This window comes from Lepidochelys kempii, chromosome 3, assembly GCF_965140285.1.
Source record: "Lepidochelys kempii isolate rLepKem1 chromosome 3, rLepKem1.hap1, whole genome shotgun sequence".
NCBI classification, from domain to species: domain Eukaryota; kingdom Metazoa; phylum Chordata; order Testudines; family Cheloniidae; genus Lepidochelys; species Lepidochelys kempii.
This window is the reverse complement of record NC_136382.1, coordinates 202,060,290-202,082,521: the sequence shown is the minus strand read 5'-3', so window position 1 is coordinate 202,082,521 and position 22,232 is coordinate 202,060,290. Positions and strand designations below refer to the sequence as shown.

The following is a 22,232-nucleotide window of genomic DNA, read 5'->3' as shown; positions in this document are numbered from 1 at the left end:
CAGTGAATTGCAGCTGGGATATAAAAGCAACTGACGCTACTATAAAATGAGTAGGAGTATTTGAGCGATTATAAGGCTTTTGATTAAAATTGTATGTAATGTAGAGTGAATTGCTATGGAATCCCCACTGTGTGACATTCATCAGTGATGAGTTATACATAATAATACACTTCTGCTGGGTATTCAAAATAAACGTGGATCAAATTGTTGTTTTCAAATACTGCTTAAAAGTCTAGGGCTGATTTATTTTACAGCCAGAGATGTATAGGAGATGTTTAAAGAGAATCTAAAATATAACAACTCCAAAATATGTATTTCTTATGTAACATGCTATAGGAGCTTTAAATAGAAACATGAATTATAGTTAATGGAATTTGAGCAAGTGTAAAATCTTGGTTGCAGAATATCAGCAACTGGGGCACTGCCTGTGAATTGCTTAAATATAGAATTAGCTATTTTTATTATTTATATTAACATTAGTGCCCCAAATGTGCTAGGCACTGTACTCTACACACACATAGGAAGATATGTTCTCTATCCACAAGAGTTTAGGCCTTGATTCGGCAAGGTACCAAAGCACACAACTAATTTAAGCGCATGAGTAATCCCACAGGCTTCACGTGCTTTAGTAGCCTGCTGACTGGGCCTTAACCACTACCTACAGGTATATTAATACTAAAAATGAATTAAATTTACCTTAAACATTCAAATAGTTGCACGTGGTATTTATCATGTGGCTTACGTTGACAGGCAAAGTAGCTGGTAAAATCCTTTTGCCTCAGAAAGCCATATTTTAATTGTATTATTGGCTGCAATTTGGAGTTTAATCAGCAATTTGTAATTTTTTAGTATCTTTGTGTCTAAAGGAAACGAGTGAAATTAAAATGACAGAGGATTCAGAAAATCCTGAACCTGAGATTTATGGTATACCTGGGTGGTGCCAAATATACTGTCAACCAGTCTAGAACATATTTCCACTTGAAACTTTGTTTGCCTCCATATACATTACATTTACAAGCAGTGTTTGAAATACGCTCTAGAACTGACTTGGAGTTTTTCTTGGGACCTAGTCTTGACAATAGTTGTGGATGTAACAGTTATCTCTAGTCTACACAGACAGCAAATCAGACGTGTGTCAGCTAAGCCAGTGGTTCTCAAAGCCAGTCCGCCGCTTGTTCAGGGAAAGCCCCCGATGGGCCAGGCCAGTTTGTTTACCTGCCGCATCCGCAGGTTCGGCCTATCGTGGCTCCCAGTGGCCGCGGTTTGCCGCTCCAGGCCAATGGGGGCTGCGGGAAGGGCAGACAGCACATCCCTCGGCCCACACTGCTTCCCGCAGCCCCCATTGGCCTGGAGCGGCGAACCGAGGCCAGTGGGCGCCACGATCGGCCGAAGCTGCGGATGCAGCAGGTAAACAAACTGGCTCGGCCCACCAGGTGCTTTCCCTGAACAAGCAGCAGACCTGGTTTGAGAATCATTGAGCTAAGCCATTTTAGCCAGCCGTCTTTCCTCCCGGTTCTCCCTGTGACTGGCAGTCCCATAGAGTGTGATACCTTAGGTGTAGTGCCTTGTCCCCCTGCATTCTCTGTGCTTTATGCTATGCAGCTGATAGAGCGAGGGTCCCTATGTTTATATATGTAACGGGAAAAAGCCATGCTGGTGTATCCATAGCCTGGTGGTAGCCATGGCACATACCTGATTGTCAGCCTCTGCTTCTCTTGGATCACTGATGATCCATCTCAGATGGTGAGCATGAATGTTCAGTCGTTTGGACAGAGTCCAACATAAGGACGTTGATGGCAATCTGGAATGAATTTGTCAGGCCATGCAGAGCTATGTTGTGTTTTCTGTAGTCTGTCAATGTACAGGAAGGCTCCAGACAAAACTCACACACTGGGAAGTGCCAAGCCATGTCAGAAGTTTGAGGAACTATTATCGAATGATAATTTTGTGACTCCAGGTCAGAAAGGCAGACCTACCCAGAAAAACTGGGCTTACATTGGGGGTAAAAATTTCTGGCTGTACCTTTGTAGTTATTGGAGAGCTCTCAACTCTCATCCAGCTGTGAGAAGAGGACAAGTTACTTTGGGGAACCAGGTGTGAGTGAACTCAAAGACAGAGGGTCAAAACTGGAGGCAAGGGAAGATGATGATCCTGGTGAGGCAAAGCGTTCTGGGGATGAAAAGACCTTGGTACAAGTTACTGTGCTGCATTACGTTTATTCTTCAGAATGTTCCTCTGTAGTTTTTTTGGAGATGCAGATTGAAGATGCATTTAACTCAGAGCCTGGGTGTTGCCAAATAAAGCAGAAGGACTATTTTTCCACACGTCCCATAAAAATTCACTGTCCCAGCTCTTTACATACAGGGGAGGGATAGCTCAGTGGTTTGAGCATTGGCCTGCTAAACCCAGGGTTGTGAGTTCAAATCTTGAGGGGGCCATTTAGGGATCTAGGGCAAAAATTGGGGATTGGTCCTGCTTTGAGCAGGGGGTTGGACTAGATGACCTCCTGAGGTCCCTTTCAACTCTGATATTCTATGATTCCCAATTTATGAAGGTGGCTTCAGGCTCAGAAATGCCATTCTGAAGATAAGAAGAAATATTCACAAAGGGACTCTCCCAGAGCTGCATTGCTACTTGCAATGGCTCTGTTCTCCAAGTTAGCCTTAACAAATGCAGTGCATGCCATTGTGCTAAGTGGCAGAAATCAAAGTTAAAAGAGGAACTGGGCGTTAAAAAATGTACTTACCATGAGGCTCATCCCATAGTGGGTCCAGCAGCTTACCAGAGCAATGGGGTTTGGGTGCAATATTGCCCCTTTAAATAAAGTGCAGTCATTTCATATCGTGATTCAGAAAATTCAAGAACATTTGACACAATGGATGCCAGTAAGTTATGTCGCACAATAGCACAGTTATGTTGCAACATTTTTCAACCTACAGTCTTTATTTTTTCTGCTTCCTCCTTCCCCACAAACATCCCCAAATCACAAGGCGACACTTGCACATGTGAACTAAGTTCTCTTTTTCTCCCCGCTTAAAGCTACTTTACATCATCAATGCTTTGTCAAGGGAGTCAGAAAGGCAAAACTTGAGAGTTCATCAACAACCTTGTGAGGAAAGAAGGGGATGAGAGGAGAAATGAATAGTTAATTCTCAGCTCGCAGCAGGAGCTGAGGAAATCTCAGAAGAGAGCCAGAGGTGGCAGATGACAGAGGAGGATGAAAGGGTGAATGAAGTGCAAGAGGAGGAGACCATGTGCACACATGCATCACAAAAGAGAATTAAGAAAAATGGATCAGGCTCAAAGGGCTTTAAATGCTCTAATAAACAATGGAGCGCTGCCCTGCTGCCTTTAGAAACAGCCAGCACCAACATGAACAGCAAACCAGACCACGCTTTCCCCATCAATCAGCCTGTCTTCACTCCTCTCCAGGGTCGTCTGACTTCTCTCCAGTGATCTCTTCCTGTCTCTGCTCTGCTAGCTTAGCATCACCCAACTACTTGGATGGCACAGGCAGACATGGCAGTTTCCCAGTACACAGAGCTTTGTATTTTCTTCCTTTTTAGCTGCGTTTCTGTGCATTCAAACTAAAGCGTTGTTTCGTGAAACAATTTATGATGAGCATGTGTCCACAAAGAAAACACAGCCCAGTTGGTTATCTATCGAAAATAACTTTCTGTTGAATACAACATTTCAGGGAGTATATCCTCTTAGATAAAGATGAGTATTCAGAAAAGAATCAAATTAGGTTGTGATGGGGAAGTTCTGTATGGTTCCTAAACAAAGCAGGATTCCAGCACTGAATATTGCCTCCTTTTCCCAGTTCATGCAGAAGTGCTGGACAAGTGTACAGATGGCATATAATTTCAGATAATTATGCTTAGTCTTTTATATCAAGAATTGTACTGTTCCGTTTATCTGGGGAAGAGTGTGTAGCTTTAGTAATTAAATATATCAGACAATTCACCTGTGGCTGTCTAGTGCCGTCAGGCCTGCTTCATCCTTTTCACTGTCTGCAGTTTCTCTTAGATTGCTAATCAGCCTGTGTATTCCCTGCTGAAGCTGACTTCTTTCTGATGCTAGTAAAGTCCATTTTTTTTGTTTGATTCTCTGCAGAACAGAGAGCTCAGAGCTTCATCCTGAATAGAAATTGCAGGAGCTGCATTATGTTATTGCCCAGAGGGGTGGATAGCAGATGCTGGAATTCAGGTTTACATTCTAACGCTAGCTTTTAAAAGCGTTGCAGCATTTGTTAAAGGGAGGTGAAATTCTTTCGTTAGTATTTTTAAAAGGAACTACACGGATGAGTTGGTTGCTATGATATATAGAAATAGTAGCAATGAAGCCTATGGTATAGAGCAGTCGTGTAAATTCAGAATGTGTAGTGAAACTAAATGAAAACAGACCAAAAAAAAATCCTGGTAACTTTTTAATGTAAAATGTGATCTGCTTACATTTCCCACAGTAAACCAAACCATAACAGTTAATACAAGACCTTTTTGTCAAGACTAGATAAAATCTAGGGGTATAGTACGTTAATAAAATAATTAAAACAACAAAATTCCCTATTGCAGTGTATGCTCAGTATTTTCCTACCATCACTGGCAGCCAGATGTTTGAAGAATAATGAGCATGTTTCATAAGGAAGGGTGATTAAAATGACTTATGAGTTTCAGTCCACTGCAGAGCCAGGACACACAAGCATTAAGTGAGGACTAGTACTTCTGAAACAGAAAGGTTTTTATAAAGAGGTGGACCTGTGTATGTAATATGTGTGTACGTAATTAACCTTTTATTCCCATGCGGAAAATTGTTTCCCCCTTTACACTAGTATAAATCAGGTGTGACTCCATTGAAATCAGTGGAATTACACTGGTGTGATATAGATCAGAATCAGGTCCTTTATAAGTAGCTTGTGCCTGGGGAAGGCCGGAAAGAAAAACACAAATAGTCCGTTGCAGCTAACTAAATATACATTTGATAGCCCTATTGCGTAGCTTAACATCACTTGGAATAAGAAACCAGCTTCTGCGCGATGAACCTTTGCTAGGACAAAATACCGAGTGCCACTAGACTTATGGGCCAGATCCTCAGCCAGTGTCAATTTTTATTGACTTTAGTTGAGCTACGTGATTTACACCAGCTGAAGATCTGGGGCTGTGTTCACTCTAGGATACTTAGGGGGATGCCTGTTGTTTTTTTGTGATCCCCGGGGTTCCAGAATCTTTATATGGTACCTGCTCTGAGTTCATAAATCTTATTACTGCACTGCATTTAAATGATCATGTATTCCAAAAAGATATAGTTATGCAGATATTACCTGTTGGCATTTTTTTCCATAAAGTTCTTGGTTTATGGTAGCTGTATACCATATTTTCAGGATATTAGCACTCTGCCAGGACAGATTTTCCTGCAACGTGCACCGAGGAGAAAGGTTTTACATTTACTGTGGGAGATCTGGGCCCCTTGCTATCAGGCAGCTAAAAGGGATTAAATACAGTGCCAGACATATTTGTTCCTACACTGATATTATCCACTTTAAGAAAATGAAACATTAAAAGTCCAGCAACCTAATTGTAAGGTCCTACTGTTTTCCAGGAGCACAGCACTATGCAGAAGTTGCACTGCACACAAGTTGACAAAATAGTGGCACAGTATGATAAAGAAAAGTTATCTTATGAGAAAATGTTAGAGAAGGCAATCAAGAAGAAAGGGTAAGATATTCTTTTAAAATGTTTTATAAGAATCAAAACAGATTTTTATGCTTTTACTGTCTGGAACAAAATATTACTAGAAAAGTAATTTATATTTAACTTACAGCAGCCTGACCTGGCCCTCCTCAGTCAATATAAATATAACCTGCACGAGGATTTAAGGATTGGGCCCTAAGTGTTGTTCTTGCTTTGCCTTACTGGAGTCCTCTATTTTCTCCGCATGTGACATTAAAGCAAATTAATCACATCAGATGTTCAGTATCCATGGGCCTGCCCTTGCTCTCATTGAGACCAACGGGAGTTTTACCTTTGGTTTCAATGAGAGCAGGCCCAGAACCTCCGTGAATTACATCATTAGACTTCGATCACAATTTGGTCTTGGAAAAAATTGATGTATTAATCTTGAACTTTGTCGACGGAAGCTCAGATCAAATAATAGGATCTGCTTTCCCGTCATCTCGAAAAGGTTCCTCTCAACACAGGAACTGTAAATACTCTTTCAGATTCGCAGCTGATTATAAATTGGCTTTTATGATGGCAGTGAAGCTACCTCAGTTTGTGCTAGCCTAGGATCTAACCCATTGTCGATATGCTGTTCTTAACTGCTCCTGAAGTTTCTGGAATATCTTCTTCATAATTCATAAAATTTGTCTCTTGCGGTCCTAATAGGCAGAACCTAGAGGTTTCTATAATTTCCAGGTTCCTGCTGTTCTCCGGTTGTTAGCTCTTTATCTTGTAGCAGCTTCTCCTCTGTTTTCCCCCTGTTGCTGACGTCTACCTCCCAAAGTCCCTTTTTGATTAAATAACAATATTGTACCATTAGTCTTACAGTTAACCTGTGACCCCTGAAAAGCGGGAATGAGTTTCTTAGTAGAATACAGGTTTCAGAGTAACAGCCATGTTAGTCTGTATTCGCAAAAAGAAAAGGAGGACTTGTGGCACCTTAGAGACTAACCAATTTATTTGAGCATAAGCTCACGAAAGCTTATGCTCAAATAAATTGGTTAGTCTCTAAGGTGCCACAAGTCCTCCTTTTCTTTTTTAGTAGAATACAGAATTATATTAGCAGTTAGTATTAATTGTTTGTATTATCTGATCCGGCAACAACATTTCCCTGATCCTGGAATGACGCCACTCTCCACCTCCCAACAAATTTAATAAAATAATATTAAATTATTAATACTGGGCTGGTGGTAGAGGGTCTGCAACTGAGCTGTTGGGGCCAGTCTCTGATAAAATTATTTGCTGTATTGAGCTTAGGTGCCGTTTTGGCGATGGGTTCTTTCATAAATGCTTTACTGTGTTTGATACAGTATTTGGATGAACAGTATTTGTAAAATATGTGTGTGTGCCTGAAATTATATAAAACAAAACTCTTATTAGAAGTAGCAGTCTCTGAAGCAAAAGAGGTAACAAGAAGTCTCCACAATAAGTTATGCAAAGACTACATGAACTCTTCCAAAGTGTACCATGAGCTGTTTTTACTTTAAGGAAGGACAACCATTGTCAGGACCCGAATATTTCTTAGGCTGAGCAGCACTTCCAGAAACCATCCTAATGTTGCAAACAGATCACTGAAGTATCAGCTTTCAGAGTAGCAGCCGTGTTAGTCTGTATCCGTAAAAAGAACAGGAGGACTTGGGGCACCTTAGAGACTAACCCATTTATTAAAGCGTGAGCTTTCATGAGCTACAGCTCACTTCCTCACGACACTCTGATTATAAGGGGAGCTGGTGAAACAGGAAAAGCTCATTTCAATTCAATTGCAGCACATGGCTAAGGAGTTGGCAGGTGTGAACTGGGATTATAATTAATGGCAGATGGTATTCACTAATGGCACATGGTATTCACTCCTTGCACCATTAGTGACAAACTGAGCACCATGGAAATTATACTGTATCTGCCTTCCAGGGAGATAGGCTTACAGCTGTTCTGCATTTTGAGAACCTTGAGCCAGAAGATTTACGCATCAGCATTAACACTGGTCTGAGAAGAGATCGGTCTTCCCACTCTTCTACGTCTAGGCAAAGCAGCAAATAAACAAAGGCAGATATGAGATTTAAATGTGGCGATAACTGTCCATGACTGCATTAACAATCAGTGAAAACCTTTGTGTAAGACCTCTGACGAAGACCTGAGAATGGGTGACTAGGAAGATAACTCATCCCCGTTTCACCTCACTTAGGTTGCTGCAATTAGATCACAGTAAGTTTCCACTGGCATTCATAACACTTCTCTGCCCTCAGGGCCTCCTGAAGATTTCTGATAGTTTGGGTCCATGCTTTGGAAAACTAAAAGATTTTGAAAAAAAAAATGAAAGCCTTAAGTGTAAACAAAGGAGTAGATGGCCTCAGGATGTTATGTTGGGACAGAGAACCATTTACTTGTCACCAGCTTGACTCCATCCCAGGTCATGAATGAGCAAAAGCCACCATCTGATGGCTGTTCTGTGGTGCAAGGGAAAAGAACTGTCCTCTAATCCCTAGTGGGTAGTCGTCCTTATCATGTAAACTATTCTATCTGTGTGCATTCTTGCCAGTTTTAACAGACAGGCCAATGTGCTATATGCACACAGATTCTGGTTTACCTTCTTGTTCCTAAAAGTGGATCCTTCACATCTGGATCAAGGTACACTGAGGGGATAGTGCAGGGGGAAGTTGACCCTGTCACTGTTTGTGCTGCTCTGAGCCCAGATTCAGCCAAGATCTCAAGTACATGCTTAAATCCATCTCTGTTCTACGGTACCTTTAAGCACCTGCTTAAATGTAAGCACAGCGAATGGAACTTAAGCACATGCTTAGCTTTGAAAGCATGTGCTTAGGTGCGGTGCTGAGTATGGGCCCTGGTTCGTTGGCTTTGTATTTTGGTTTCCACTGCTGTCATTCTGGCAACTTTCACAAGCAATACGTTGATTTAAAATAAATTAAAAAAATTAAAGGAATTCGATTTGAATTTGGTGCATATTCATCCAAAAGACAAAAATGCCTTCCTGAAAGACAAAAATGCCTTCCATTCTGGTTTTGTGATGCTTACATGTAGGTTTTTTTCTAGTGTATCTCCCACATGGCATGACGTGTCTGTCAGCTGCATAATTTTCAGGAAAAAAATTAATTACAGCTTCATTCACTGACAGATGGACAGGATTTAGTTCCCTGTGCACTTGAGCAAGTAGTTCAGATGCACACTACAAATGCCAAACATGCTCATAAATCTCTCAGAGACTCGGGGGAGCTTGTGCGCTCGTGTTCCAACTCTGAAATATGGTTGAGGGGGACACAAGGACAGTCCTGGATTAACAGGGATGTCTAGGATTCAAACTGTAGGACGTGTGTGTGTGTGTGTGCGTGTGTAAAGTTGCGGCTTGGGGTGGGATAGTTGCCAAGGAATTTGTTCACATTTAGGACTGTGTAACCTAAAGCTTACATACATTTTGACAGGACAGAAGTGGGTGATTGTGTTCAGCCATTTTAACATTCCCTCACCGCAGACTGAATGCTACTTTTTAAAAAAAGGAATAAACAATTGGCACTGACTATTGGGATTTTGGAAATTTTACTGATCAGTGGGTCTTTGAATAAATATGTTTGATCCTCCTGAGTGGAGTGATCTTCATAAAGCATAAGAAGCATTAAACTATATTGTGGCTAGATCCTGAACACATTTACACCAGTGTAAAACAAAAATAACTTCACTGCAGTCAATGACATTTCAGATTTAGTCTGATGTAACTGGCCCTATAACTCTATAGGACTTTCCAGAGTATCAAACTTATGGCAGAAATCTATGCAAAACCTTCCTTGCTGTGACAAGCAAATCAGTGATTAATCCTCACGGTGGCCCATAGGAAACACAAGGCACATCACACTCCTTGTATTTCCATACCAGACTTTTCTGGGAACATTTGAGGATAAAGCTTTCTGCTCATTTCCATAAGTTAGCAGCACTCTGATATTAAAATAGTCTTTAAAACTGGCATATTTTTTTATCAAGCTTCATTTCCAGGACTGTGATTAATTTAATTTTACTTCAGCCAAGCAATAAACAATTTAATTGGGGCAAATCTTCAGATAGTACAAATCAGTGTCGTTCCACTCGACGACAATGGAATGATGGTGATTTACACCAACTAAGGATTTGATGAGAAATGTTTTTTTAAAGGGGCTGCACAAAAAGTGAAATAAAAATATATTCCAGTCAAAGACAGATTTGTTCTAAAACCAAAACAAAAAGACCAGGAAGTTTGGTGTGTGGATTTGCATGTTGTTCTAAGAACCTTTCGCTGCAAGAAAGGGCATGACAGGTCAGGGTTTGAAGGATGGATTGAGAATTTACTGACTCTTGTAAGACTTTAATTGAAAGCTTTCTTGTTGCTGTAATGGAACTTTTGATCCTACATTGTATGCTGCCACCTCTCCCAGCACAAAGTCCAAGTAAGGCCTGGTCTACACTGCGGGGGGAGATCGATCTAAGTTATGCAACTTCAGCTATGTGAATAACATAGCTGAAGTCAACATACTTAGACCTACTCACTGCGGTGTCTTCACCACGGTGAGTCAACTGCTGCCACTCCCCCGTCAACTCTGCCTGCGCCTCTCACGGTGGTGGAGTACCGGAGTCGACGGGAGAGCGCTTGGGGGTCGATTTATTGCGTCTGGACTAGACAAGATAAATCGACCCCCGCTGAATCGATCGCTGCCTGCCGATCCAACGGGTAGTATAGACATACCCTGAGATTTGTGAAGGGAACTGTTGTGGGAGGGTGGTATTTCATCACTCTTCTACCCACCGCGCAGGCAAGTTATTGGGTGGCAGCATAACCCCTCTGTAGCTATTCTTCCAGCCTGTGATGCCCCTACAATACCAGAAGACCCTTGCCACCCACACAGAGCCCTATTAACTTTAGCTCGGTTCCACATGGGTGCCACGGTCCTGCTATATGCATTCTGTTGCAGGATCAGGTCTGTGTGAGGATTGGTGCTGTTGGATCCATACAAAGTTCAGCTCCAAAAACCTGAATGTACTGGCATGGGGTCTGTGCCAGCCACGCCACATTGGCCAGTTTGGGCTGTGCAGATCCTCTTTCATGGCACACGGGTATGAAGACCAATCCTTGCGGTCATTTCAGCTTTGCTGCAGCGGGGCACTCGTTGTAGGTAGCTGTACTTGACAATAAACCTTTTTCTGTTAAAGATGCAGAAATCACAATGGAAACTAGCAATCAAGATACATTTTTCATGCCTCAAACCAAAAGGTAGCACAATTGGCTTTAAAACAAGCAAAACAAAACAAAAATCATACCTAGGCAGTGAATCTGTTTGCAGGTTTTCAGGCTGAAGTTTAATTTTTTTGGCTAAAAAAGAAACCAGCATCATAAATGGACTTGCTGACATATCCTTAGTAATTGAATAATTGTGGGTCCCCTCTAGAAATAACAGGTGAAGTGTGTTTGAATTGCATGATCAGTAAACCGATAATATTTGTAAAGTGTGGATAAATTGCTAGCAGAAATAATTTCATTCCAATACACTACAGTACTTCATCATTGACTAACTATACATTAGTATGAGCTGACTGGATGGGAAGATATTTAACTTGTGGCACACATTTGCCATTTTGCTTTTTTAGAGGAAGTAATTGTCTTGAAATGAAGAAAGAAACTGAAATTAAAATTCAGGCTTTAACATCCGATCACAAATCTAAGGTAAGAAAACATGCCAGTGTTAACACATGCAACATTTGAGATCTTTGAGACCCAAATGGTAGTTTATTTTTATGAAAGCATGTGAATAATTTTCAGCAATAATGACATGCAGAAAAGAATGGGCATTACTCAGTGTCTAAAAGCTTTTGGTTTTTTATTCAAAAAGAGCAAAATCCATTTCCTGACTTTAACAATTTTTGAAGAGCGTATAATGCTCCTAGTTTTGTTTCCATGTGAAACAAAAATATTTGGTCATTTTGTAGTCGTTTCAGCTATGCAGAGAACAGAGGAAAATGTGCTATATGAAAATTGGAAGTGAATTTTGCCACCAAAAATATGTAGGTAAATGGAATTAGCTGCTTGTTAGTTTTACATCAGTGTCACCTTGTCCAACACCCTGCCAGACATTTGACTCTCCCTGTGCCCTCACTGTCTCTCTCTCCTGGAACCATCCCATTTGCATCAGATGTATTACTTGGTTACTTCGTACTTCTCCTAAGGTGAATCCATTGCTTTCTCCAAGATGCCTGTCCCCAAATAACAGCACCCAAGATCCAGTCCCAGTTGTTTTTAAATCAGTTGTTCTCAAGCTATGGTCATGGACCATTTTGAAGAGTTGCATGGAGCTGCTCCCTTGCAGAGGTAAAACATTGTCAGTCTCCAGGCTAGATGCGGTGCAATATAGATCTTAGCTAGTATTTCCAGAGACTTCCTGACTAATTAATTTTTTAAACTAATCCTCATTCTGCACTTTGTTGCATCCTGTACTACTTTGTCAAAGATTTCTCTGGTGCCATTTGAACTGCTTTCAGGTTTGTGGTTGATGTCAAAGTTAGAGGAATAGCAAATACCCTCTACGATAGAACCAGCTGCAAAATGACCCAGAGAGATTAGAGCAGAGGCGATTGAAAACACCAGGGGATTTTTACCTAATACATATAAAGTCTTACACACAGGGAGAGGCATCAAACACCACAGATACCGCATGGGAGAGGTAACCACGCCACTGTATTAAGCAGACTAAGACAAGCTCACTTTCGTCTTGTCAATTCTAATATCACGCATTCATGTAGCCAGAACATGTAGATCCTAGTTTTCTCTCTTTCTGCAGCCTGACTGTCACTCTGTTGGTGAAAAAAGGGTATTACCCTATGCATAAAGGGTTTTCCCGGACACATGGGGCTAGTGGAAGAGTGCTATGTGCTCTCCATCACCTTATTTCCCTAGGCGGACAGAGGCAGGTTGAAGATGAGGGGCAAACTGGCAGCCAGAGGAAGCATGACGAGAGTGTACTGTGTTCAAGTTCCATAGGGTCGGTATAGTAGCCCATAGGAAGCTGTAGGAAACCACTCAGAGTTGCTCTAAATTGTATCCAGCAGAGCCCAGCATCTGGGAGATGCAGAGGCAGCTTAAACTCTGCCCCTCCTCCTCCTTTCTGGTTGCACCTCTGAGCGCCACAGCTCAAAATCAAGGGCCATAGTTTGCTGTTGCTGCAGGGAAGTTGTGAGGTTGGTCTAGGGAAAGGAGAGCATGTATCAGAAAATAGCAATCTTAACAACGTGGCCACAATAGGAAATGTCAGAACCACTGTCTGAAATAAAAACTGGTTGTATTGGCAGATTGAGAAAAGCACAAAGGAAAAGCTAGTTATAAAAATCAGGGGGGCTAACAACTCTAGAGAGAGCATTGCAAGCTGGGCAGTAAGCTTAAATACAAAGCAAAGTGTAAAATCTTAAAGCTTTACAGAATAGAAGAGTCTTTGATGTGACCTTAGCTGCCCAGACTGGTTCTAATATAAATGGACATTGAAGTGTTCACTAACCTTCTACTTCCAATGAGTCTGAATGTTTTTTTTTTCCTTCCCACAAACTGATTTGGATATTAGGATATGTCCTTTTAAAATGCCCACTTCCAAACAGATCCTGTCAAATGCATAATCCGTCCCACACAGATGGATGGCTTGCTTTCTTCTCCATGTCTAGCTTTAGGTTGGGATTTTTAAAGGACCCTAAGGGAGCTTGAGCTCCTTTGAAACTTCCACCCTTTGTGGCTTTACTGATCCCACAGAACACCTTTGATGCTGGCTTTCACTTGTACCCCACCTGGGTGGTTTGCTCCAGACCAAATGGAAATGTAGATTTCTTCTACTCCCAACAGAGTACAGCTATGCAGATAAAAATTACATTGGGAAATCCTGAGAGATGCCAAGTTTATACAATTCCTATTGAATTCAATGGGCGTTGCAGATACTCAGCAGCTGTTCAGAAACCTCTCACCATTTGATCCATTGATTTTAAGATCAAGTGAGTTCATTTGATTAGTGAGCTCCTAGGATTAATCCAGCATGTATCAGATGTGCATCATCCCTGTATCACAACATGTGAAAACGAAATTAAATACTACGCAGCTATGCCCATTACCAGTGGTAATGGTCTACAGAGACTTGCTCCTCTATGTCGTGGATACAAATCCAGGCCGAGTTTAACATGAAATACTCGTTTTGAATACACAAATGCATACTTTACACACATCTACCTTTGTAGATGCAAGATACATTCCTGTGTTGGAAAACTAGGTTCCTAATATCCAGCAAGAAAAGGAGGCAAGGGAAAGAAGAAAAAAATATTTCACTGTTACTGAAAGTTCTGTATGAAGATTTGTCTCTCTAGACATACATGGAAGTAAATGAAAGGCAGGATTTCAGTTCTTCTCACATTCACTTCTGTTTGACAGATTTCTCTTAATCCCAGGATATATTTTGCTTTACTTGAAATCTACCATGCAGCTTTGCAGGATATTCAGTTAAAGACATGATTTCAGAGCGGCTTGTTTTACCAGGAGCAGTACCTCTCTTTTAGGCTGCAGGCTTATTTTGAGGTCTAGGAAATTAATGTTTTGCATCCTCTGTAGCGCATCTCTCTCCTTGAGCATGTTGTGAGTTTTAAGATTTTTATCTTTGTCTCCTCGGATCAAGCACTTGAATAATAATCTTGCTTAGCTCTCTAAGCTCTGTTGTTGGTTTCTTCATTGGTATTCGAATGTCTGTTCAGTCTATAGGATTTCCTCCTTTGTGTTCCTCTGTAATATATGTTGCCACTTTTCAGAAACAATTATCAGATCATCTCTTCCCTTGAGAGCCTAGAATTCTTTGCTTTTCTGTGCTTATTTGGCTCTCTAGAGGCTCTTTGTCACTAAGTCAAACAGTACTTGCTTTCCCCAGGATTTCCAGTGTTTGCATTAGTCATTTAGTTTTTCAAGATATTTCTAAGATGGACACCTTGAGCCTGATTCTTATTTACACTAAGGCCATTTTACACCGCTCTGACCATGTAACAGGGAACCTAAATATGGGAGTAAATTATATTTACATCCTGTCTAATGTCTGTTTGTGCTGCTAAAGCAATGTAATGTGCATTTAGTGTAAATGACTCAGGCCCCTTATATGGAGATTGTGCGTTCAAGGCCCAGGCCTGTCCTAGGTAGCATGTGGGGGAATCACACTGCAACATGAAGGAGAAATTCTGGCCAACCCTGCCATGGTTCTCTCCAGGATTGTACCAGCTTTTGAAAGGGTGCAGCACCCAGTGGCTCGACCCAATTGGAAAGGCTATTACAATGGGAGCCGCCTTTATGAAATAATATGGATGGCACCTGTGCAAGAATTCAAAGCGGTGGGGTCTCCGGAAGCCTCATTATACTGTCCCCCCTACTAACCTGTATCGTCTTAGAGAGCTGATCTTTTAAAAAACAAAACAAAATAAAACAATGCTTTCTAACATTTTGACCATAGATGTCTTCTGAGAATATGCACCTGCTTCTGATGTGGTTTCACTCACTTGTAATTCTTCCTTGGTCATTGGGCCCCTAGATAGCTTAGGCATTATTGAGTCTTCATCTACAAAGATGGGGCTGATCCCATCTTGTACATTGAGATAAACATAAAGGGTAGAATTTTTCAAAGATGTCGGTGTTGGCCTAACTCCACTCCCATTGAAGTCAACGGTAAAACTCCCATTGGTTGCCATGTGAGCAGCTTTAGGCCAACACTGAGCCCTTTGGAAAATCCCATCCAAAAAGCATGAATGTTTTCTGGTTATTTCCATGTGTATGTTCAGCTCCCTCCCTAACACCCAGTGTGTTCGGGTTCGGAGGTCAGTATTACTATGGGAGCCTGTCAATAAAGGCTTTCTTCTCCTGGGCTGTTTCCCATAAGGTTCGCTCCTCTGCATCTAGGTCCCAACTTAGTAAGATACCTGAGCACTATCATAACGTTAACCTTGTGAATAGTCCCATTGAAGTCAGTGGGGCTACCCCCATGCTTAAAGTTACGCTCATGCTTAAGTACCTTGTTGAATGGGAGGCCTTGCTGTATTAGTCTGGTCAAACTTCTGCCTCCAAAGGCTTGTTTTCCTGCCAGTTGGAAAAAGCCAAACTCTGTGCAGCTCTTTTGCCTGCATTTTCTGCACTAAACCATATACATTTTCTTGTGGGAAGTATATTTAATTATAATTAAACGTGAGACTAGCTTTTATGTAGATAAGATACCAGCCTAGCTTGGAAAAGGCAGCAAGCTCTTTATTATCAATGCGGAATCCCATTCTTAACACACAACGTGTTCTTTGTTTGCTTGTACCTTTGGCAGAGAGTCTAGGCACCGGTTGCCTTTAGAGGTGCTCTGCTCCCTTGAATTTCTCTCTCACTTTTGTTGTTTCGCTGTCAGTGCACTGGACGATCCTGTTTAGTTGTATGCATCTGACTGTGGGTCAGATGCCTAAAATACGTTTGAGAGGAAGTGCGTCTAGGGGGTACATGCTCCTGAGGGGCTTGGCATCAGTCTCACTTGGGAGTTCTGTGATGGCAATTTTGATTTGAAGAATCAGGATTAGCTTCCATGTAAGAACGCCCAAAGGCTATTAGTTTCCATAGTAGCACTTTATAAAAAGGCCTACCTGAAAATAGATGATTTTTTGGTGAGACTTTGTGCGCATTTATGGAAAAGTAGGATAGCTTGTCAAAATAGCATAGCTAATTATGAAGGGATAATCAGGTATATCTTTCTATTAGTTACTTTTCTAAATCATTGGAGTACAATATACTATTATAATAACAACTCTGATGGTTTAAACTTCTTCACATTGTCTCTTGGGAACTTTCCAAAACTTTAATCATATTATTCTTGTGAGTCTTGAGAGCTGAGCAAGAAAAGAATACTTGTCAGATTCCCTGCTGACTTAATGAGCATAAGACACAGCTATATAGTCTAGCTGCAGATTCAGGATGTATTAAATATAGGATTTCTCTGAAAAACTGACTGTGTGAATAAAGTTTCAGAGTAACAGCCGTGTTAGTCTGTATTCGCAAAAATAAAAGGAGTACTTGTGGCACCTTAGAGACTAACCAATTTATTTGAGCATAAGCTTTCTTTGTGTGGGTAAGATTTTCTCCACAAAATTGGAGCCTGTGTTTAAGCCCTTAGAGAAATTCATCCCACTAGATATTCTCCATTTCTGATTTTTTTTATTTTATATTTTTGAGGCAGCCAAGAATGCTTAGCAGTTGTATAATGAAGCATACGTTTCAGGAGGTTTAAAAAGAATTGTAGTACAATTGAGGGCATTAATTCAGTCGTTTTACACAGGGCAACTGGGTAACAGAGAGCCCTAGTAGTGAGGGTGCATTTTATCTGGTGTTTATAATACACTGTAGTTTCCTTAGTGGCTTCATGTCACTGTGGAGCAGTTTGCTTTATATAATTTAGTTCTTGCAATTTAGTTGTGTTTTGTAAGATTTTTGTAATTATCTTGAAATGATCTCCACTGCATTAATGGCTGCCCTTATATTATATCTGTGAGAAATACTGACAAACTAGTTATTGTTCTTTCTCTACAGGTAAAAGAAATTGTAGCGCAGCACACTAAAGAGTGGTCAGAGATGATCAACACCCACAGTGCCGAAGAGCAAGAAATCCGTGATTTACATCTGAGCCAGCAGTGTGAGCTCCTGAAAACCCTGCTGGTTAATGCTCATGAGCAACAAACCCAACAGCTAAAGTTTTCTCATGACAGGTGAGCAGATCAGTGTCGTCATTCAGCACCCTGAGAACCTGTGCACTGGTGACGGGATTATCAGGATAGAGCATCATAATAGTCAAATAAGTTATCAAAGGAAGAACTGAGGGATAATGGAGCAGATCCTCAGCTGGTGTAAATCGCCACAGCTCCATTTACGCTAAGGAACTTGAATTTAAAGAGCCTGAACCAGAGAGATGCTAAGCATTTGCAACTACCTTTTGAAGTTGATAGCTGTGGGTGTGAAAACTTTAGTTACCTTTTTTTTTCTGTGTAACTACCTCACAGTTGCACATTGTTTTAATAAAATATCAGGTTGTAATCTCCAGTACAAAGAAAATGCTGCATGCCAGCACTCTTGATTGCTTTTATATTTAACTGCACTGTCCCCTTTAAATTAAATGCAAATAATAGTATGGCCTATCTCTAATATAGCACTTTTCATCAGTAGGTCTCAAAGGACTTTACTAAGGGAGGTAAGTATCATAATCCCCAGTGTTATACATGCAAAGAATGGAAGTGGAGGAATTATCTCATTGCACAGTCTATGATGTGAGGAAGTCCACAAGCATAGGAATTTACTTAATACATATTTTTAAAAGACCGTCCTCAGCACTGGTCTGGTAGGAAGTCCAAAAAGCATAAACGACTTCACATCAAAAGAAGCTAACTGAGGTTATTTTCTATTTTAACAAAACTCCTGAATGAACTAATGTAGTACCTTACCATAAAACAGATTCCATGCTGAGACCTGCATGCTTTCCATCCAACAGAGGAAATTCTCAGTGAAAGGTTTTAATATGCTCATCTTTATGTTACTCTCCAAATTAGCTCATTAATTCAAGCTGTCTAGGAATATGTTTATTTTATAATTAGATACTTTTTGAAGTATTATGAAATACACTAAAAATTATTATTTTACAGATCCTAGTTCTGGGACCAAGCCGGGGAAGAGTCATTCCCTAGTACAAGTTAGGACAGCCTTTGGGGTATTCTGTTATGCAGTTGCAACAGCCCACAAAGGCACCACAGCCAGTTTGCTATCCACAGTCTTGCTTTCTGATCCATTTTGTAACCAGTATACTCCTTCTAATCTATTCTGCTAAATTATAGTTTCTTTCCTGGAGGAATAGTTATTCTAATCTCTTTTGAAATGTTTTTCTTTTCTTTTCTATACCTACTTCCCTTGTTCTCTTATCTACATTGGGCTAAAGCTATCAGTGTGGACAGATATCTCTACCAGGAAAACGTGTCACCTAGGCTATATACAAATTTACTTTCTTCATCCTTTCCTCACAGTTCGTAGCTTTAGATTTAGAATTTTCACATCTCCATAGTATTTTAATGGTTCTGTATTATCTTTGGAAATCAGTTCTTAGTACTGAATTGCTTATTTAAAATCAATTTCATTTGTACCATACAGTTCTAAGTGCTGGTCTGATTTTTCAGAGGTGCCGAGCACAACACATTGATTTCTGTGCATGGGTAAACTTTAAATAATGTTCTGTGCCATCCAAGTTAGGGATCTTTTTGGTTGTATTTGTTGCTGTCTCTGTGTTCGCCACTTACCCAGGGATTTTTATCCAACCCGTTTGTATAAAGATTGGGGATTTTTCTGCCTTAGACAAATGTAAAACACTGTTAGATCTGTGCATGTCCACAAACCAGAATGCTTTTGAATGTGAAATGTTGAATTGTTGATCGTAATGCCCAAAAGGGGCTTCATGCTTCATCACCTGTAGAATGTATAAAATACATGAAGTATATGTAACCTCCAGGAATCAGCTGAGCAAGACACATGGAAAATAAAGGATCATCTTGAGAATAGAAAGGGCAGTTGACAGCATGCTATTCTTTCAGCCTCTCTATCTATTAACTAGAGTAATGAGACGTGCTGAATAGCTATCTAGACAGTGTACAGAGTGGTAGTAGAGAGATCGGTAATCTGAAATGATGCAGATATCTACTGGAGAGTCGAACGTTTTCCACTCATAGTGGAGAAAGCAATTACAGTTCATGCTTGGACTGACCGGATTCAAAGAAGAAAGCAGAAAACAAAAAATGCTTAAGAGTGCAATCAGAAGATTGCCATTGAACACTGGGGGGGGCAGGGGGGGGACACGGGACTATCCAGCTCCAGGATGTACGAGAACTCAGATGGCTCTCAGAAAGTCCAGCTGCCTTTGACTCTTTCCATTTCACTTTACTGAATTAGAGATACTGTGTATGGAGCACACAAGAAATTAGAAAATCTGGGAGTCAAACTGACATTTCTGACTAAAATGCATCCAAATGTGTTGGTAATGAGTCAGAGAGAGAAAAAGTATTTTTTAATTCAGGGAGAGATCAGCAGATGAGTGGAGCAGTATTCAGAAAGCACCAAATTGCATTAAGTAGGATAAAATACTGATAATATATGATAATTGACTTCAGTGGACTTTAATTGATTTTGTCATCTGTGCTGTTTGTGTTGCAATTGTTTTTCTCTAATTCATCAACCTATACCAAACGCTAGTTGAAGTTACAACACCAAATCATAAAAATAAGACGGATATGCCAGAACTAGCAAATGTTAATATTATTTGTACTCTGCTCATACATTCTGTGCACAGAGTTTTTGTAAATTTATTGTGTAGTTTTAAAAGGCAAGTCACATTTCTTAAATTACTGATAATAGCTCTTACTCAGTCAAAAGTTCTAAACTAGAGACAGTACTGTATTTTTGTAGCCTGTTTAATTCAAAGTGCAAAATGCTTAAAACCATTCCTTCAAATTGTTTTCTCTATACCCTCCTGAGATTTGTAAGTGCTGTTCAAACATACAGTCCAGTAGGAAGAAGACATTCTTTATATAGTCTGTTCTTTGTACTTCTTTAATACTTCACAGACAACTTTAGCCATTATATAGAAAGGTATCAATAAGCTACCTTAACAACCATTAACTATCACATTTCAGTTTATAATGATTTTGTTTGTATTTCCCTAGGGAAAGCAAGGAAATGCGTGCCAACCAGGCTAAAATTTCTATGGAAAACAGCAAAGCCATAAGCCAGGATAAATCTATCAAAAATAAGGCTGAAAGGGAGAGGTAAGTGTCAGATCCATCTATGAGAGGCAGTATAATTGATTGATCTGTGCACACATTGACTAAAGTATGCTTTGATGTGTGGGAAATGACGTGTGTTTTTAATTGTTATGCTGTATATATTTTCAATGGCTGTCTCTGGACAATTTTGTGTGTGTGTGGATCGTATCATTTAGGCCCCAATCTTGGAAACACTAACAAAGGAGTTGAACGTCACACCCATGAGGAGTGCCGCTGACTACAATGGAACTAATCACACAGATAAAGTTACACCTGTGTGAAAGTGTTTCTAGAATTAGGACCTTAGTTTTTATTCACTGATCCATTTTTCCCCTTTAAATGCTGTGCAATATCACTTGCAACAGTTACTTTTTAGTGTTGTTAAGATGCACTGAGAAGGCAACGCTGAGACTTGGGTCTAGTTTGGGGTTAGCCTTGGGTTCAGAGAATCAGGCGAGATAGTGCCACTTGGGGAATGAGAAATGGCGTCAGTGAAAAGGCATCCCATGGCCTTCATCTCGGCCCACTCCTGGCAGGGATGAGAGATGGAACAGGCATTCCAGAGGGAGCAGAAGGGAAGTTATGGGGAAGGAAGGGGATAGGTGTGAGATTAGTAAGGGGCAAAGTCAGTTTTTTGGGGGGGGGATGCCAAAGAAAGATGTGAGGGGTAGAGGAGCTGGAGCTGTTTTCTGACGACAGTGTAGTATCCTTCGTGTATTGATCCTCCAACCTTGGACCACAGCTTCTTCATTCACCTGGTGCTGACTGGTCTTAGAAACCTGACCAATTTTCCCTGTTCGCGGGGCTCCAAGCCCCACTAGACCAGATCACATCTGAAGCTAGAAAGCCAGTCAGCGTGTCTTCACTGCAGATCTGGGAAAGCCATCCCTAGTTTTGATGTCTGAGCTCCAGACTTGGGAAACTAGAGGCACAGATTTCAGTGACAGCTTCTTGCATTTTCCCCAGGTTTTGGGCTGCAGTTTTGTAGCTCTTTAAAATTCCATTTTAATTTAAGGTGTTCTGAATACACAGGTAGAAGCAATGTTCATATGATGATTTCCCATGACCCTTCAGGGTTTCCATATGGTTTTGGGCTTGCTAAATAGTTGAACATTTTCACCTTCGATTGCCTGCCCTACATTGGGCTATTTTGATCCTAGGGCTTGAACTTGTTCCTTCTGAATGAACAAACAATGGAGTTTTACAGATTTCTAGTACAGACTGAAGACAGCAGTTGCCAGAGCCCTTGGTAATCATGTTCCAGGTTTATGAAAACCTTCTGCTAATGACATAAAATTACTTAAGCTGGGTTTATATATAAAAATAGGCTGAAGACACTGCTCTTTTTCACATTTTTTCAATTAGTCTAATTCAACTCTTTCAACTATTTTGTGTCAGCTCATTAGAATTCTTGCCATAAAAGGCACTTTACAAATGTGTATTATATTTCTTTTTATTTATATGATAACTATTGTGACAGGGTCAGGCCAGATGGCTATAGGAGAGTAGAAGGCAGATATATTAGCCCCAGGCTAAGTAGGTCCCTTTTCCCTGGGTAAGGTAACAGGGAAGGTTCCACAACAATCAGGAACCTTCTGGAGACAATTAAGACAGGCTGATTAGAACACCTGCAGCCAATCAAGAAACTACTAGAATCAATTAAGG

At 40.6% G+C, this 22,232-nt stretch overlaps 1 protein-coding gene across 18 annotated transcripts in view; it reads left to right on the top strand.

Moving 5' to 3' along the window:
• The window catches only part of PLCB4 (phospholipase C beta 4), a 326,044-nt gene that overhangs the window by 291,986 nt on the left and 11,826 nt on the right, over positions 1-22,232 (top strand). For 16 of the 18 annotated variants that reach the window (XM_073339654.2, XM_073339639.2, XM_078852358.1 and 13 more), the window contains 4 exons: positions 5,599-5,714; positions 11,340-11,415; positions 17,305-17,480; positions 20,469-20,570. In XM_073339654.2, the coding sequence (XP_073195755.1) occupies positions 5,599-5,714; positions 11,340-11,415; positions 17,305-17,480; positions 20,469-20,570 (470 nt within the window). Of the gene's footprint in view, positions 1-5,598; positions 5,715-11,339; positions 11,416-17,304; positions 17,481-20,468; positions 20,571-22,232 lie in introns of those variants that run through there. The other 2 variants (XM_073339656.2, XM_073339657.2) reach the window with 2 other exon arrangements.